Source organism: Rousettus aegyptiacus, unplaced genomic scaffold (genome assembly GCF_014176215.1).
Source record: "Rousettus aegyptiacus isolate mRouAeg1 unplaced genomic scaffold, mRouAeg1.p scaffold_m13_p_9, whole genome shotgun sequence".
In the NCBI taxonomy this organism is placed as follows: Eukaryota; Metazoa; Chordata; class Mammalia; order Chiroptera; family Pteropodidae; genus Rousettus; species Rousettus aegyptiacus.
This window is the reverse complement of record NW_023416312.1, coordinates 30075772-30095795: the sequence shown is the minus strand read 5'-3', so window position 1 is coordinate 30095795 and position 20024 is coordinate 30075772. Positions and strand designations below refer to the sequence as shown.

General features: G+C 35.7%; 1 protein-coding gene across 6 annotated transcripts in view; it reads right to left on the bottom strand.

Annotated features, from left to right (window-relative positions):
• Positions 1 to 20024, bottom strand: part of JADE3 (jade family PHD finger 3) — a 136511-nt gene that overhangs the window by 49004 nt on the left and 67483 nt on the right. For 5 of the 6 annotated variants that reach the window (XM_016127791.2, XM_016127792.2, XM_016127790.2 and 2 more), the window contains exons 2-3: positions 15528 to 15584; positions 14662 to 14741 (exon numbers count right to left, since the gene is read on the bottom strand). In XM_016127791.2, coding sequence (XP_015983277.1) covers positions 14662 to 14741; positions 15528 to 15573 — 126 coding nt within the window. In that variant the 5' untranslated portion in view covers positions 15574 to 15584. The remainder of the gene's footprint in view (positions 1 to 14661; positions 14742 to 15527; positions 15585 to 20024) is intronic. The other variant, XM_036226658.1, reaches the window with a different exon arrangement.

Sequence of the window (20024 nt, the reverse complement as noted above, 5' to 3'; positions counted from 1 at the left end):
ATAGTACAACGCTCCCATATACCCTTCACAGTTTCCTCTAATGTTAACATTGTACATAACTAGAGAACAATTGCCTAAACGAGACAATTATCATTGCTACAATACTATTAATCTACAGAATTCATTCAAATTTTACTAATTTTCCCTCTACTGTCCTTCTGTTCCAGAATTCAACCCAGGATCCCACACTGCAATTAGTTGTCTCTCCTTAGTATCTCCAATTGGTGACAGTTTTTCAGTATTTCCTTTGTCTTTCACGAACCTGAAACTTTTGAAGAGTACTATTCATGTATTTGATAAAATGTCTCTACAATTTGGGTTTGTGTGATGTTTTCTCATGATTAGATTGAGATTATTATTATTATTTTTTTGGCGAGAATACCACAGAAGTGATGTTGTACCCTTCTCATTCCATTATATAAGGGATATATTATGTTGATGTCTTATTAGTAGTGATGTTAAACTTGATTGCTTGGTTAAGGTAATGTCTTGCCGGTTTTCTTCACTGTTAGGTACTATGTTTCTCTTTGTAATTAATATCCTATTAGAGGAAATACTTTCGTGATAATAAAAACATCCTGTTTCTTTTTAAACTGTCGTGGATTAATCTTATTATCCACTGGTAGATATCTTGCCTGCAATGAATTATTACTGCAGTGTTCTAATGGTGATTTTCTATTTCCCTCAGTCTTACATTTATTAATTCAAATTTCTCTGTCCTTTCTCCCCCATTTATTTACATCATTATTGACTCCTGGATATCTATTTTATTCTTAGGGTTATAATTCAGTGTTGTTACTTATTTTGTTGCTGAAATTGTTCCACCTTTGGACTTTGGGAAGACTTTCAGGTTGACTGGTGCTCATGCTCTTTCAAAACATCTCATACTTTTTGGAGTACTGCCTTAATTTCCTATATTACAACAAGTCCCAGGCATGTTTATATCCTCTACTGACTTCATACATTAACTTCATATCCTGCTTACCTTATTGAATTCTTTTATTGCTTTAGTTTTATCATTGACTTTTTCTTATGGTTTTCCAGATATACTATAATATCATCTGTAAACAGAGAAGGTTTTGTATCTTCTTTACATGGTCCTATGTCTCTAATTAGTTTCTCTTGTTTAATTGTACTGGCTAATACTTATACTAGTATTTGGAATAGTAACAGAGATAGTGGGCATATCTGTCTTCTCCTTGAAATTTGTGAAAATGTCTCTAGTGTTTCTCTATTAAATAGAATAGTATTTAGGTTGAAGACTAGAGTATATATATTTCATAATGTTAAAGTATCTTAAATTTCCTATTTTCTTGAATGTTTTATAGTGCTTGGGTATTGAATTTTGTTGAGTCTTCTTCAGTGTATATGGAAATAATTATATACTTTTTCCTTAGATATATTAATATGCTGTATGATAATACTGGATTTCATAATACTGAAACAAATTTGCATTTCTAGAATGAACATCATTTAGTTGTGATATACTATTTTCTTGATATGGTACTGCATTGTTTTCTAATATTTCATTTAATATTTTTGTATCATTCCCATGAGTGATATTTATTTTCTTTTTTTTTTTGGTATTGTCTTTAAGGTTTAGGTTATCAATGTTGTGTATGTTTCTAAAAAAATATTAGGATATTTTCCTTCTGCTACAATGTTCTAGAATTTGAGAATTAATGGGACTATCTATTCCCTATGAAACCACCTGGATTCAGTGCCTTTTTTTGTGGGCAAGTTCCTTAATAATTTTCTCTATTTCTTTTTGGAAATTTATCTCTTTAAGTTTTCTATCTTTAGTGGGGTTAATATTGGTAATCTGTATTTCCATAGGAAGTTACCTATCTTACCCAGGTTTTCAAATGTATGCATATAGAGGCTTGTAAAGCATACAGGCAGTTCTACTTTGCACAGCAATGTGGGACTGTAAAAATGATGATGTGCATAGTAACTGTGAAAAGATCTTAATGTTAATGGGAAAATTATGATTTTCTGTATCTTCAATTTGGTCAAAATATTAGTAAGTCTCTTACTGTTGGCTATCAATATATAAAGAAATGAAAAAATAGGACTACTCTAATATTTCAAGTATACTGTAATTAAACATTAGAGACATTGAGAGACAAATTATTTTTTGTAGAAAAGCTTATCAGGAGGTTGAACAATACTTGCCTCCTTTTTCTCATCATGTAACTTAAGATATGGAGCATTTCGGATGGAATGTTTTCATTATCATTCTTTTTATAAAATCTATAATTTTAGTTTGTATTTCTGCTTTTTATCCAAGAGTTGTTTAACAGGTTTTAAAATTTCCATAGGAAGGGACATTTCTGTTTTTGTTAGTAATTTCTGATTTTACTGCATTGTGATCAGAGTGTTGTTTATAATATTTCTACTTACTGGAAATTACTGATGTTTCCTTTGTGACTCAATATGTTTGATCATATTTTGTGTATGTACCATAGATAGCTGAGAAGGTGTATTCTATTATCTCTAATATTGAGGCATAGAATTTGATATATATATTTGAGATGTACCTTACTACTTATGGTGTTTAGATCTTCTATCTCTTATTTTTTGTTCATTTAATCTGTCTGATACTGAGAGGTGTTTTAAAGTCTCCTATGATTAGTGATTCTATTTATGTCTCCTTGCATCTCCTATAGTTTTTGCTCCATAAAGGTGGTTGCTGTGTTACTCAGTGTACTATTCACAGGTCTTGTATCTTCGTGGTGACTTGTAGCTTTTAACTTTAAAGTGACCTTCTTTGTTTTGTGGGGTTTGATTGCTATTTTGTCTGATACCAAGGTTGCTATTCGTGCTGTTTTTGTTTCCATCTTCCTGATATACCTCTGTCCACCTCTTCATTTCTGAATAGTTGTTTTAGGTATGTTGTTATATACCGCATACAGCTGAGTCTTGTTTTATGAGCCAAAAAAATATTTTTCTTTAACAGATGTTAAAGCCCATTCATATTTATTGGTATGACTCATATACTGGTCTCAACTCTCACATTTTATAATTGTGTGTATTATATTTCCTATGCTTTCTTTCTCTACCAGATGCATGTTCTTTGCTCTTTTAATCATAATTTTTTTATAGTTAAGGTTTGCAGTTTTATTCTAGCTATTTTTGTACTTAGATCTTTTAAAAATGCCCTTAGTCTTTTCTTTTTTAACCTTTTGCTATCTAGTTTTTTCATTTTTATCATTTTTAGTGAACTCTGCATGGCTGAGGAGGACAGGACTGATATGTCTACTGTGGCAGCCAAGAAGCTCCCAGTGTGAGCCTTAACCTTACTCCCTAGCAAGGGATCCCAAGTTGTGTGGAAAGGTTAAAGGCCAGAAGTAGGGGATGATGATATGGGTACAATTATAACAAACTTGTGGAAACAAAGTGATTCCCCAAAGTTCATTTTCTGTACTCTAAGCGCAATTAGGTACTGACAATATGGGAATGGAGATGGATCTAAAGTTTGATGTACTATTATCTTCTGGTTGAATGGGCTCCTAGGTGACTAAAGGGCACAGAAATGTGCTCACCAAGCCTGGAAATATAACTTTGATGGCTTTGGCAGCCTAGGCTTTTTGATTCTGCCTTTTCAACAACAGAAAAAAAAGTATGCCATGAGTCCTTAAGTATGATATGAAACATGGCAATGATTTCAGTGATGAAGTCCCAGTTGATATCTAAGCAATGAGGGAATACATTTTCACAAAAGAACATATATACATTGGTCTATACCTCATCTATTTTCTAATTCTGAAAACATCAAACTACTTGCAGGCTGAGAATAGACATGTCCACATTTCTCTAGGATCAAAGGAAGAGATGCTATCACACAAACATTTTAGCCTTTAAAGCTAATAAAAGTTCTCTGAGGAGAACACTGTCTATATTATGTGTAACACAAAAGTAGAGGCATGAAACATTATCCAATAAAACAATGAATTCTCAGTTGGTGCAGTTTTGTTCAAACTGACATTTCGCAGAGTATGGGACTGAACTATCACATAATCAAATGATGCCATTTAAATGAATAAGGACTCATTCCATTTGCTACTTTCCAGGGAAAACCCTGCAAATACATATTGGTTTCACTTAGGGAAGATTTAGAATTAATAACATGACCTGAGTTAAGTAGAGAAGGAGACCAACTTTAAACATGCTAGTGGCCAGGTGGCAACAAAATGACCTTCCTATCAAGAATCCTAGTCAATTCAAGTTAACTGGATGCTGTGGAGAGAGAAAGCTACATCTACAGGAAACAAAAACTGGTGGTTTATTATATAATGCTTTGTGGTGGTTTACTATATAGGGAGGTAAGAGAGGATCACAGACATACCCTTTTAACATGTTTTGCACAGAGCTCAGTGTTCTGGCTAGCTAATGGGTGAGATGGAATCACCATTTTGCTCAACACTCTGATCCATTTTTATAAATTACTGGAGTGCCTTTAATGAGCCAGTGGTTCGGTGGAGGTGGCAATTTACAATTATGCTACACTACCGTCTTTGGGAAAAACAGTGGTGTGGGAAATCCCACCTTAGATCTGTAAAGAATACTAGAGTCAAAGTATTTCATTATTTTCCATGTGATACACTTCACAATATAAATCAATTAATTGCAAAATCATACTTTGGGTTTAATAATGCCACACCATCTAATCATATAGCATAAGCCATGTTTTCATACTTGATATAACTATTTATGAAAATCTGTTTTGTATAGTTTCCCAAGCAACCTGAAACACATTGTAGTGGGTTGAATGGTGGCACCCCAAAAGATATGTCTACATTCTAATTTCTGGAACCTGTGAATGTTACCTTATTTGGAAAAGGAATCAGAGATGAAGAGATCATCCTGAAATATCTGGGTGGGCCCTAAATCTAATGACAAGTATCTTTATAAGAGAAAAGCATAGGGAGATCTGAGACAGAAGAGGAGGTGGCAGAGACTAGAATGACCCACTAATTTATGAGTCAAAAAATGCTAAGTTACCAGAACCTGGAAGAGACAAAAAATGGAATATCCCCTAAAATCTCTGGCGAGAGCACAACCTGGCCGATTTTGGACTTCTGGCCTCCCGAACTGTGAGAAAATTAATTCCTGTTGTTTTAAGTCATACAATTTGTGGTAATTTGTTACAGCGGCCCTAGGAAACTAATACACATATTTACCAAACAGAAAAGTAATTTGAAGACTAGACAAAGTGATATAAAAGGAGAGACAAATAAAATCTGGCCCTTGTCCACAACTTAAGAAATACCAAATCTCCAGGCAAAGGCACTTTGTGAAGTCTGGGAAACCTTGAACTGCAGGAACGCCAGTCAACTAATACCTATTTTTCTTAAGCAAATGAAGGCTAAATCCAATGATTATTATAATTTTCCCTTCTGCTTTTAAAGGAAAAAAGCAGACTTAGATGATAAGCCTGGTTTCAATTTTATAAGCTAGCCTGATTAAATAGCATCAGATCCAGGGCTTCTAGAGAAGCATTTTTACTCAAGGCAGAGTACAAGAGTTTGCCTTATCTTGCTATAGAAGTCAAACATCCCAAGCATGAGGCAGAGCATAAAATGTTAAACAGAGGATAGGAATGTAAGTTTGGTACTCAGGCAGATATCTGCAAAATGATTTGAAATATATTTATCAGACTGGTCTCATGAATCTGCTTCTAATAAGAAAAGGCATTTCTTAGGTTTTTAAAATGAATATAGGCAAGGTAGCTATAGTTTATCCTGGATAGAGGTGTGAGTTTTATACACATACAGTGGCACACACATACACACATATTTGTATGTATTTACATAAATAAATGATAAAAGGATAAACCTAACACTTAAAAAAAGGCTAACTCTTGGGAGGGAGGAAAATAGGGAGAAGAGAGGGACAAAAGCTGGATCTCTCTGAGTGTATTTTGCTTCATAATTTGATGACTGAACCAGGTAAATGTTTTAATATAGTTAAAAATGCAATCGAAATCTATAAAGAAAGGAACAGACTACCTGGATTAGTCTACTGATTTCACCACTTAATCATCTGGGGCAAGTTATCTAAATTTTCTGCTTCAGTTTATTCATCTGTAAAATGGGGATAGTAATCATACTTACCTTAGAAGGGTTGTTGTTAAGGATTAAATGGGTGAATTTACATAAATGGTTTAGCATGGTACTGGGCTCATGGTAATAGCTAAATAAATTTTAGCTGCAGTTATTTTATTATCATCATAGTCTCAGCTTTACTTCTAAAAGCAGAAAGAAGTATGGAGTTGAGTTCTATCTAGTCCATAAAGTAACCACTGATGGAGTAAAGAAGGTGTGAGTTCTTGGCTCATCTAAAATGTGCATGGTTTGGCTCCCAAACACATGGCTCCCAAGCAAGAGCCTCATTAAGAACTTTAACCAACATTCCATAGGCCACAAGATAATGCAGAAACTTCACAAAACAAAACGTGGCCATCTGCTGTTAAATTAAAGATTATGAATGAGGGATCCGGGTGTTGATACTGATCTAGGTAATAAAGCTGAGAAGTTTTACAAGTTCTTAATTGTGTGCCTATTCTATATGCAATGGTAGTTTCCCCAAAAGTTCCAGAAACAAAAAGGCTTTGTACTTACCAAATATCTGCTCATTTATGGTCAAAGAGGGGATTCACAGGCTAACATACAGCCCAGAGGCTATGCCAAGTCCAACAGTGCATGCACATCTTGGCCTCTCAGATGCTTGCAGAAACAAAGGAGGCCTCACTATGAATTCAATTAGAATATCAATGCTTAACCTGCCGAGCCACAAAATGAAAATGCCCTTCATGGACAGCTCTGGCTTTTACTTCTCTTATTAACATCTCTTGGTGGGCAGTTTCTTAAAGCACAGCTAGTCTGAACACTTATGTGACATTTTTTTTAGAGGAAAAGCCAAACATTTACTTCCTGTATGACACAAAGGGGAACACTGTCTGAACCATGGAAATGAAGCAGAGAGAGATTAGTTTTGATTCACAGTCATTTAAATCTGAAACTATATATAACTGACCACAAGCAGATGTGTCACCCCCTAAAGCACACACACACACAAAGCTGCAAATACAGTAACTATATTTAACTAGAGAGAGTTAACTATAAGTGATTTTCTTAGAATTATATATCTTAAGGAAATAAAAGATTTTCAGCTTATCTAGAAGAATCCACCACTTAAAGAAAACCTAGCAAATACAAGCTTGTTCTTATATGATAACAAAGGTATCCAGTCTTATCAAGACATTGTGTCCCACACTGATTTTTCCAATGAAATACATCTTATTCAATTTCTAAGTTTAAAACTTTAAAAATCATGGAACTATTTTTCATAGAAATATTTTTCAAATAGTTTAAAATAATTCTTAAGTTTCTTATAAAAAATAAACGGGATGTTTTTGATGGCTATGGGCTGATATTAACTCGAACATCAATTGCCATAAAGCAATGTACTTTGGGGATGCTTAGGTACATTCAAGTATTCCCCTTACCTTGTACCTAACACAGGTGTGTATGCATCCTAGTAATGGAGGAGGAGGAGCAACTGAATCTGAGATGGAGATCTGGGCAATTTTTACACAAGAGATGACATCTGAGGTTTGTTCTGCAAGTTATTCTCTCATCCTTCAATGTTCCTTTTGTGTTTGTGTAATAAGTGCATTTACAAGCTTAGTGCTTTTTATGTGTTTCAGGCCAGAAAACCAAATAATCAGGCTTGTGAGAAACATGGATAAACAGATGTAAACAGGCTCTACTTGAGGGTTAAAATATATTAGCTTTTACTCTGTTGCTATGAAAGCATTGGGCATAATAAATGAGACTACAGATGATATGCAGTCAATCCTTTAAGATAGGTTGATATATGTGATAGACCAGTCAGACTAATGTTAGGTGAAAATATCCTGGCTTTGGAGAAAGAATGGAAGACTCTCTAATACATTTAAATTGGTCATCTAGTAATATGTGCTTTTTCTAGGGCAGTTGGCTTTTTAAAAACATCTTCAAGAGCATGGGCCCTTTTGAGAATCAGATGAAGATTACTAGTTCAGAAAAGATACACGTAAAAACAAACCCTTAAAAGTCTGTATATGATTTACAGAAGGTACTAAAGTTCCTGAACCCTATGTGAAATTCATATATCTCTAGGAAACTCTTCTTTAGAGGATAAATCATGGAGAGGCATGTATAGGAATCTTATCAAAGCATTAAACATCAAAGAAAATACGTATCTATTAATGTAGCCAATTAAGCCCCAGTGAAAATGATTATTGATATTGCATTTCAATGACTAACTCCCAATTTAAAAAATAAGGTTTTATCTTGGACCTGTAGAGGGTCAGAAAGAAGAAATTTCCATTCTTACAAGAAGAAAAAAACAGGAAAGGCAGCAAATGAACATTTTTATGAATCCATCAGAGTAATGGGTCACAGGACAAATGGCCAACTCAAAGAGAGACAGGTATGCCTGCAAGGAGACACAGGACAGGAACATTTGCTTACCTGGCACAGAAGCCACAGTAGGAACATTAAACTATAAATTCTGATGAATTGCTGGAACCAAGTGGGGACTACTATGAGAGCATGAAGTTCCTAGGAGCTGTAGTTACAGGGGATTCCCACCCTCTTGCAAGCTTTTTCTCCAGAAATCCAATTCAGCTCTCATAGGGAAGATGGGGAAAACCTAGAGAAAAGCTTCTCCAGTGGTGCTGTCTGGGCCTCTGGTGCTGTGTACTGGCTCCCTTTCTGAGCAAAAGGCTTCATCTTCAGGGGAAAGATATCAAGTGAGGGCACTGATATAATTTCAGTAATGCCGGAGGAAAGGAAAAGCACCCAGTCTCAGCCTCCCTGTGTTATCTAAGGGGCTAAAAGCCTTGATAGACAGGAGGAAGAACCTCAGGACATAGACTAATAGCAGAGGATACCTGCTGCAGGCAGACAGGGAAACAGGGGGCAGGGGCAAAAATGCTCTAACCTTTAGTCCACCTTCCCCATCCCACCCCCAGACTCAGGACCACTATATAGTCCAAAGATTGAGAGCTAATCAGAAGATTAGAGAACACTGCCCCTTCCCCATGCCCTACCACCATGCTAAAGCCTCCAGTGATAATAACAGTGGCTTATAGCTGGAAGAGCTGCAAAAGACAGAATCTCTTTGAGGACAAGCACAAAGGCAAGACTCTAAGTCAGGAGAGGAAACAAAAACAAGGTTACCAGAGGAATCTGAAGTCTCTGGTGCCCAAAGCACTAACAAATTTTAAACACCATCATACACTGCTGGTGGGATTGTAAACTGATGAAGCTCCTTTGGAAAAAAATCTGACATTCTCTCAAATGGTTAAATAGAGTTACCATTTGACCCAGTTACTGGTAGCATTTTATACTTAGAAGTGTCTACTTGAGACAACTGAAAACATATGTCCACATAAAAATTGGTATGTAAATGTTCATAGTAGCATTTCATTATTCATAATACTCTAAAAATGGAGACAACCCTATTGTCCATTAACTAATGAATGAACAAAATGTGATATATCCATACAATGGAATATCAGTTGTAAAAAGATGAAGTACTGATACGTGCTAAAACATGGATGAACCTCAAAAATGTATGTTAAGTGAAAGAAGCTAGACACAAAAGGCTGTATACTGTATGATTCCATTTATATGAAATGTTCAGAATAGGTAAATCCATAGAGACAGAAATTAGATTACTGGTTAGCAGGGGCTGGGAGTAGTAGAGGAACTGGAGAGTAACTGCAGATGTGTAGGTCTTTTTTTTTCTAGGATGAGAAAATGTTCTAAATTTAGATTGTGGTAATGGTTATGCAACTTTGTGAATATATTAAAAGCCACTGAATTATACATTAAATGGGTAAATTGTATGAGAATTATATTTCAAAAAGATATTGAAAATGTTTTTTTTTAAAGAGCAATTGTTGTGCTTTCCGTGGACATCACCTGAGAGACCTCTACATCCACTCCCACCCACTAATAACAAGGTTCCCCTCTCTACTGGGCAGAGAGCCTAGATTGTCACTATAGCCCACCAGTACTGAAGTATCCCTTGCCATAACCACTCCCCCTACTATAATGGAGGCAAAAAAGTGGGATTTCCACTCCTATCAAGTAGTAAGGAGAGTAATGAATAACTCCTCCCCTTCCCAGAGAGATAACAAACTATCTTCTTAGAGAGATAACAGAACTAGGATGGGGAGCCTAGGAATTTTGCAACCCTCTTCCCTACTGGCCTGGTTATTATGGAGGCAAGATAAAACATTTTAAAAAAAGACTTAGTGCCTGATAACACAATACCAAAAAGTCCAGGATACAATGGGAAATTACTCATCACACAGAGAACTGGGAATGAGAAGAGATAATAGACACAGGGAGATGCAGAGATGTTAGAATTATCTGACAAGGATTTTAAAACATCCATCATAAAAATGCTTCAATGAGAATCTACAAACACTTTTTTGAAACAAGTAAATTGAAAGTTTCAGCAAAGATATAAAGGATATAAAGAATACTCAAATGGAAAATTTTAAATGGAATAATATAATAACTGAAATAAACTCAGGGGATTGGCTTGATAGAAGAATAAAATTAACTGAATAAAGACTAAAGAAACCAGATAAATCACTCAATCTGATCAAGAGAAAGAATACACACTGGAAAAAAAATGAGTCTAAGGGACCTGTGGGAAAATAACACAAGAAGTCCCAAGAAGAAAAGGAGAAAGAAAGTGGAGCTGAAAAAGTAGTTGAAAAAATAATGGTTGAAAGCCTCCCAAACTTTGAAGAAGATATAAACCTTGACTCAAGAAGCTGAACAAACCCAATCAGTTAGATAAACCAAAAGATATCCATGCCCGGGCACATCATAATCTAACCTTGGGAAACTAAAGGTAAATAGTAAAAGCAACTGGAAAATAAATGACTAATTACCTACAAAGGATCAACTATTTGAATAACAGAAGATTTCTCATTAGAAACCATGGAGGCCAGAAGTGGTGAAAGAAAAGTACTTTCAAACCATAATTCTATATCAAGTGAAAATATCCTTCAGGAATGGAGGTGAAACCAAGACATTCTAAAATGAAGGAAAACTATAAGAATTTATCACTGGAAGACTAACCTTAAAAGAATGGCTAAAGAAGTTCTTCAGAAAGGAAATGAGCAAAAAGAAAGTTGGAATAAAGAATGAGAGTAAAAATATGGGTAAACAAAACGGCCTATCCTTTTCAGTTTTATAAATAATGTTCGATGGCTGAGGCAAATATTACAACACTAATGCAGTTCTCAATGTATGTACAGAAAATATTTAGAACAATTATATAATAAAGGTGGGGGGTGGATGAGTAAATGAACCTAACTGATGTAAAGTTTCTATATTTCTTTCAAAGTGGTAAAAGGTACAGAGCAGTAGACTGATAAGTTATGTATGTAAAGGGTCCTCCCTTTTAAAGGTTGCTCCCAAAGAGCAACCACTAAAAATATACACAAGGATATACACTTAAAACCATTACAGAAAAATCAACATGGAATTTAAAAAATGTTCAAGTAATCCACAGAAAGACAAAATAAAGCACAGGAACAGCAACAACAAAAGAATAGAAAATAATAAAATTGCATCCTTAAACCAAATCGTACCAAAAGTTACATTAAATGTAAATGGATTATATATGCCAATTAAAACAGAGAGATGGAAAGAGTGGAATAAAAAATGGCCCAACTATATATTATCCATAAAAAACTCACTGAAAATATCATATATATATATATAGAAAGTAAAAGGATGGAAAAAATATACCATGCAAACATGAATCAAAAGAAATCCAGAAACTATATTAATATTAGATAGTGCAGACATCAGAGCAAACAAAACTACCAAAGACAGGGAGGGGCATTACATGATAATAAATTCACTAAGATATAGCGATCCTAAATATATATGCACCTAACAATAGAGCATCAAAATACATAAGACAAAACTGACAGAACCTAGAGGAGAAATGGACAAATCTGCAATTACAGTTGGAAGACTTCTACAGCTCTCTCTAAACAATTGGTAAAACTACTAGGCAGATTCAGCACAGATATGGAGGAACGTCATCAACCAAAAGGACCCAACAACAGCAGAATACACATTCATTTCAAGTGCCCATGAAACATTCACCAAGATAAACCTCATTGTGGGACATAAAACAAAACCTTGACAAATATAAAATAATTGAAATCATGCAGACTACATCTCTGACAAAAATGGACTCAAATTAGAAATCAATAACATAAAGATAGCAGGAAAGCCTCCAAATGCTTGGAAACAAAACACACTTCTAAATAATCCATAGGTGAAAAACAAAGTCTCAAGGGAAATAAGAAATATAAGAAAATGACAATAAACATATCAAAATCAATGGGATATATCTAAAGCAGTGTTAAAAGGAAAATTTATAGTACTAAAAATTCTTATATTAGAAAAGAGGAAAAGTCTAAAAAAGCCTAAGCACCCACCCTCAAGAATTTAGAAAAAGAACAAAACAGACCTAAAACTAGAAGGAAGAAAATAATAAAAGAGCAGAAATCAAAGAACTTGAAAAGAGAAAACAGATTTTACTGATTTATGGAACAATTTTAGCAACACAATAAATTATCTAGAATTAGATTATAAACCAAAGTAAAAAATAAATATATGAATCCATACTGATATAATTAAGTTATTAAATAATTTTTAAAATGAAGGAAGCATCCAAGGAGATTCTTATAATTTCTTAATTTGGGGAAACAATCAGATTATCTAATATAAAGCTCTTAGCACACAAAATTTCAATAAATAGTAGCTATGAGAGGTAGGTATGATAACGTTCATGTTATGATGACAAATCAAATTATTTCAGAGAGAGATGAAATAAGCCAGCAGAGCTAAACAGGGAATCGATCTCTTCTAATGCCAAGGCTAGTTTTGTTCTACAATATCTAGTTCTCTCTTTTATAAAAGAAGGTAAAATATAAACGAAAAAAAAATTATTCCCATTAGATCCCCTAACCCTTGCAATGAAAGCTTGCTTTTCGGACTGACCTGGATGCAGCAGGCCTTAAAACCCAAAGCTCTTGAGTCACTTTATGTTTTAGGACTAGCTGTCCTAAATAGGAAAATAGCAAGGTTTCTTTCCCACCATTCTGTAGTCAAAGCCTCTCTTGGATAGGTGGGAAATTTGTTCTGCTCCTGTTTATGTGCATTTTAGTCCATAAGTTTTTCTGTATGACACAGACATATATAAATATACTATGATATTCTACTTAGCCCAGAAAGATCCCTGGAAAATGATGGAAATGAAAAGTGACCTCTGAAAAAGGGAGAGAAAAATGCTTTCTCTAACACCCTAAAGCAATGACCCCAACCCCCAGCCCCACCTTGTATGGGGGGCAGGTAGAAACTGTGACTTGCTTTTAACCAACAGACTATGGCAAATGTGATGGGATGTCACTCCCCTGATTGTGTTATGTAAGTCTCAGTCTTAACACACTGGAGAAAAACACTCTCCCCCTGCTGGCTTTGAAAAAGTTATCTGCCATGGCAAGGAACTACAAGCAGCCTGTTAGAGTGGAAGATGGTCCTCCATTAAAAGCCAGTAAGAAACTAGGGACCTCAGTCCTCCAGCTGCAAGGAGATCAATTCTGCCAACAACCTCAATGAGCTTGAATGCAAATTCTTCCCTAGTTGAACATGCAAATTCTTCCCTAGATGAACCTCCAGATGAGAACACAGCCCAGTCAGCATACTGGTTACGGCTTTGAAAGACCCCGAAAAGAGAACTTAGTCACATTGTGCCCAGACTCCTGACCTACAGAAACTGAGATAACATGTGTGTACTGCTTTAAGCCACTAGTTTTGTGATAATTTGTTATGCAGCAATAGTTAACTAATACACTCTCTTTTCCTTTGCAGCCAAGGAAACCTACTCATAGTAGAAGTGAAAATACATAGGTCAATTTCTCATATTCAATTTTCACAGAGGAAAATCTGTAGGATTCACTAAACCAATACCAAGTCCATCTGAAATTCTGGCACTTTGCTGCCCCTGGGGCAGACGACCAGCCTCACCAGGAGTGACATTCTTTTTGGTCTGGCAGTGCTCTGAAGGCTGTGAGGACCTATTAGAGTACAGATCTCCAATTTGGTCCTTCCTTTCTCCATCCATAACTGTTCCTGCACTGCCCTGTGTGGGGGCAGTTAGAACCTGTGACTTGTACTGGTTCCTGCACTGCCTATTCATTCCTGCACTATCTCCTACCTACCAACTTAGCTCTTTACAATCATAGGCCAGATCTTTGAGTTCCTCTCAACTCCCCAAGTCTGGTTCCCTTTTACTTCTTGGCTAAGGGGAGGCTTCATATTTTAAAGCCAGGAATTTAAGGGTCATCGCCAAAGTGAAATCACAGTGTGAAGACTACTGTTTTCCCAAAGGGAAAAGAAAATGGATTTTTTCTTGAAAAACAAACAAACGAAAACTCATCAGAAAATAAGCCTATCCATTGGCACATAGTTTACTCCTCACACCTCCAAGATCTGGGTATAGGTATGTAGGCAGATGGCAGCTGTCTATTTTTTGTAAGTCTAAAAATTGAGTATCTGATCTCACCTCAGCAGATTTCTTGTGTTCATTTTGAATTTTTGACTTGCTCCTATACATTGAGCCTGAAGTAAAGGAAGTGGAAGGACCTGCAAAAGATAATTAGAAAAATATACTGAGACTTATTACCTGCTAATATAACTAAATGTCATATAACTAAATGTCATCCAAGAGAATATGAAAGATATGATAGAGAAGAACAGTGATCTCACACCATTGAAGAAAGTTAAATTACAACCAAGAAAGTTTCATAATGGAGTTTAATGACATTTATAGATGACCACCCCCAGCATGTAGAAGCTTCAACAATACTAATGCTGAGGAGATTTGACTTGGTATAATTATACCTCATAACATTCTGGAATAACACAATTCATGTTCCACCCAGAGGAAAAGTATCTGCAAAAGCGACTAGAAAACTAAAAGTGTAGATAAGTAATCTGTATATCCTTCAGCGCTTCTCCAAATGCTATTGTTAATAAGGTTGTTGACTTTTACAAATGATGAGTCATCCAGTCAGGCATTTAGTATCTGAGCTACAATTAGAATTGTAGGGCCTATAATTTATGCTCTCGTACTTTTTTTCCTTTCTAGAAAAGCACTGAAATCATTTTTAGATTTGTCATTTGTTGTTTAGGTAAGGGAAAAGGGAAAAACAAAATGCTATATGTCACATAAAACCAATTCTCCCACCTACCTTGTTGTCTATGTCTAATGAAATTTAAATAAGAAAAATGGTACCCCAAGCTTTCCTTTCTAAAAACATTACTTTTTAACCATTGAAAGAAGCATGAAACAGCTTGTCCTCAAGTTAAACAAGAATCTTCAAAGAGTATAGATATGGAAGCTACCAGCTGTTAGCTGGTTCTACTCACTCTCATCTGAACTGTCACTGCTGCTGAGAGTTCTATGGCGTTTCATTCTGGAGCATCCTGGGAAAGAGAACAACACTGAATGAAATAGTCAACATATACACACCCACCCCAGAGGGCAGTCAACATTGTCCTACAGGAGCAGCAGGCCAATCACGCACATCAAACGATTTGCAAGAATATTGTCAAATGACCTAGATGGGAGAAGAGTACTACCAAATTCTCCAAAACAGTGTGTGTGTTAAAGACTCGGTGAGGCCACATTACATTAGCCTTAGGAGGAAGCCCACACAGCAGAGGATGAATGGTACAGGATTGGCAGGAGCCTCGGATGTGGCCACATGAAGAATGGCCACCCAAATAAAGGGGGGCAGCCATGGGGCCATCACCAGATAAGAATCCTGAATAAAGGAGGAGCAGGAAAGAAAAAAGTAGTAGTAAAAGCAGAGCTGTCAAGGGCCAAGGTTGAAAAGACTGAGACATGGTTGGCTGAAGGAAGAATAAGTGAGGCATGTTTCATCCTTAAGAGCACAACTGCACTTCTTTTCTGCCTGCCCTTTCTCCCTCTTTCTCACTTTATCCTTGTCTCCATCTCCAAAACAATTAATCAAATTTAAAATTATATCTATATATACACTGCAAGAAATGTTATAAAAAGCTCCTATAGTGTCGAAATACATAATGCTTTTGACTAAAACTTTAAATGGTTCAAGTGTCCTTCTTTTGTGTGTGTATGGCCAATGACAGGTAAAAGAGAGGCACCACTTTTCTGGGAATACACCAGCACTAGAGTGTAGGAAAAAAAGGAAGACACAGTTAGATACTTCAAGTCACAAAAGAAGTGATGAAAACAAACTAGAAAAGTCAGTGATATAGTCAGTAACTGACGCTCTGTTAAGTGCCACAGGATAGAAATTGCTATTAGGGGCAATCTTGATTCCACAAGGGGTAAAGGTCAGAGCTTCTGTCTCCAAGCCACTCACAAATTACCAAGGAGATAGAAATCCAAGCACAAAGTCACTGTGAACAATTAAGAGTGACAAAAACAAAATTTCATCTTAAAAAGCTAAAAGAGTTCTACTCCTGGCATGAGAATGTGAAGAGCTACATGGACCCACTCTCCAGTAAAACTGGTGAAAAATTAAAAAAAGAAACAAAAAAAAATCACTCATTTAAAATTTCTGGAAATGGTCCTAAGGGCATACAGCAAATTAAGAAGCATTTATTAAAGGAAATCTACTAAAACTCAGTAAGTAAAGTAAGTCTGCAGTATTTGGACCTAGACCCACTCCCTCCATCCCCCCTCCCAGAATAGATGTCACACCAGACTGGTGCAGTGGAAAACAGAGCTCCCTTTCCCCCAGCTCCCAGCTACAAGGCTTCTTCCTGAGAGGGACAGGGCACCATTGTTTCTTATCCTGCTCCCAGCTACCTGTAGCTGAGGCTAAGTTCCAGACAAGTGTGAATTAATGGCGGGAGCTCCCTTCTTCCAGGTGGCTCCCACTTCTTGGGTGGAGGTTTGCTGCTACCAAGAACACTGAGGCCCCAATTTCTTTGGTCCCAGCTCATGGAATGGGGGTTCTACATCAGGAGAGGCAAATCTAGGAGACCTAGGGCTGTCACTCAGATGGAAGCACATCACTGTCCTCACACCCTGTGCTAGAGCTGTGCCTAGCAGAGATTCTGCCTAGCAGAAGAGAGGTCCAAATCTCGCCCGATGGAATTGACTTCATTTGCAACAGAGTGTAGAGAAGTGCTTCATGCCTAGGTTGGCTAGCATGCTGGAGAGAACCAGGGAAAGAGACAGCAGAAGAAATCTCCGATACTAATCTTGAGAACTATCACTTTAAAGGAGCTCTAATTTGATTAGATCGGTTTATGGAGCAATTAATGCCCCAGGGCATTATTAAAAACAACTATTGCAATCAGCCAGCAAACAGTAGAGCTTAATAGCCGGGTGTGGTCAGGAAAGAGACAAAAGAGCCCTGCCAAAACTACTATCATTCCAGGGTGACTGCGGGCATACCAAAGACTGCATCCCTAAAAAGCAACATCAAGACTTCTCACTGCAGGGAAAAAGGAGGGAATAAATAGACTTCGATAAAATAATCCATCCAGTCACTAAAGAAAACAAGTAAATAGCAATAAAGACCCCAGGTTTTGGGGTGCCAGTACCCAGAGTTGCTACATTATATTATCTAAAATGTCCAGTTTTCAAAAAAAAAAAGGGACAAAGAAATAAACCTATAAACTATAATAGACCTATAAATTAGCAAAAAAGGGACAGAAACTGCTTTGAGAGCAACCAGATATCAGAATAGACAAAGACTTCAAATTAGCTGTATAAATATGTTCAGAGAAAACCATGATTAAAGAAGAAAAGGGTACAAAAATCCATTGTGTTCCTATATACTAACAGTGAAATTTCAGAAAAATAAATTAAAAAAAACTTTTGCAATTGCAACAAAAAGAATAAAATACCTAGGAATAAACTTAACAAAGGCTGTGAAGGACCTATACAATGAAAACTACAAGACATTATTAAAAGAAATTGAAGATGACACAAAGAAATGGAAAGATATTTTATGTTCATGGATTGGAAGAATCAATATAGTTAAAATGACCTTAATACCCAAAGCAATATACAGATTAAATGCAATCTACATCAAAATCCCAATGTCATTTTTTAAAGAAATAGAACAAAAAATCATCAGATTTGTATGGAACCACAAAAGACCCCAAAAAGCTAAAGCAATACTGAGAAAAAAAGAACAAGGCCAGAGGTATCACACTCCTTGACTTTAAATTAAAATACAGTGATAATAATCAAAACAGTATGGTACTATCAGAAAAACAGACACACAGACCAATGGAACAGAACTGAGAATTCAAAAAAAGCCCATATATATATGGGCAAATAATTTTCAACAAAGGTGTCAAAAACACACAATGAAGAAAAGAAAGCCTCTTCAATAAATGGTGCTGGGATAATTAGAAAGTCACTTGCGAAAGAATAAAACTAGACTATTATATCACCACACACCAAAATTAATTTGAAATGAATCAAAGACCTAAATATAAGACCTGAAACAAAAAAATACATAAGAGAAAACATAGATACTAAATTTATGGACTTTGGTCTTAGGATTTTATGAATTTGAAATCAAAAGCAAGGGAAATAAAAGCAAAAATAAATGAATGGAACTATATCAAATTAAAAAGGTTCTGTACAGCAAAAGAAACCATCAACAAAAAGGTAACCAATCAAATGGAAGAAGACATTTGCAAACAACACCTCCAATAAAGGGTTAATATCCAAAATATATACAGAACTCATGTAACTGAACAATAACAACAACAACAAAAAAACCAATCTAATTAAAACATGGGCAGAGGACCTGAAGAGACACTTCCCCCAAGACATACAAATGGCCAACAGACATATGAGAAGATGTTCAACTTCATTAGCTATTAGGGAAAAACAAATCAAAACCACAATGAGATACCATCTCACACTTTTTAGAATGGCTACTATCAACTAGACAAGTGTTGGAGAGGTTGTGGGGAAAAAGAAACCCTTATACACTGCTTGTGGAAATGTAAATTGGTACAGCCACTGTGGAAAACAGTATGGAGGTTCCTTAAAAAATTAAGAGTAGAATTACCATAGGACCCAGCACTCCCTCTTCTGGGTATCTACTCAAAAAATTTGAAAACATTTATCCTCAAAGATATATGTACCCCTATGTTCATTGTAGCAACATTCATGGTGGTCAAGACATGATAACAACCGAAGTATCCTTCAATACACGGTTGAATAAAGAAGATGTGGTATGTGTATATACACTGGAATATTATTCATCCATAAGAAAAGATGAAATACTGCTATTTGTGACAATATGGATGGATCTTGAGAATATCACGCTAAGTGAAAAACTCAAGAAATCATACAATTTCACTCATATGGAGTATAAAACTGAAAACGACAACGAACAAGACAAACAAATTCATAGACACAGACAACAGTATGTTGGTTACCAGAGGGAAAGTGGGGAGAGGGGAGGTAAATAAGGGTTAAGGGGGTAACATATACGATGATAGAAGGAAATTTGACTCTGGGTTGTGAACGCACAATGCAATATACAGATAATGTATTATTGAATTGTACACTTGAAACCTATATAATTTTATTAACTAATGTCACCCCAATAAATTTAATACAATTTAAAAAAGAAGGAATGCAAGGATATAAAAGTGAAAGTATAAAAAAAGAACCAAATGATAATTCTGACACTGAAAGAGAAAATAGCAAATGAAAAATTCACTAAAGGGGTTCAACAGTAGATTTTAATTGACAGAAGAATGAATTAGCAAACTTGAAATAGATCAATATAGATTATGCAAGCAAAAGAACAGAGAGGAAAAAAGATGAAAAATGAACAAAGCTTCACAGAAATGTGGGACACCATTTAGTGCACCGACATATATGTAGTGGGAGTA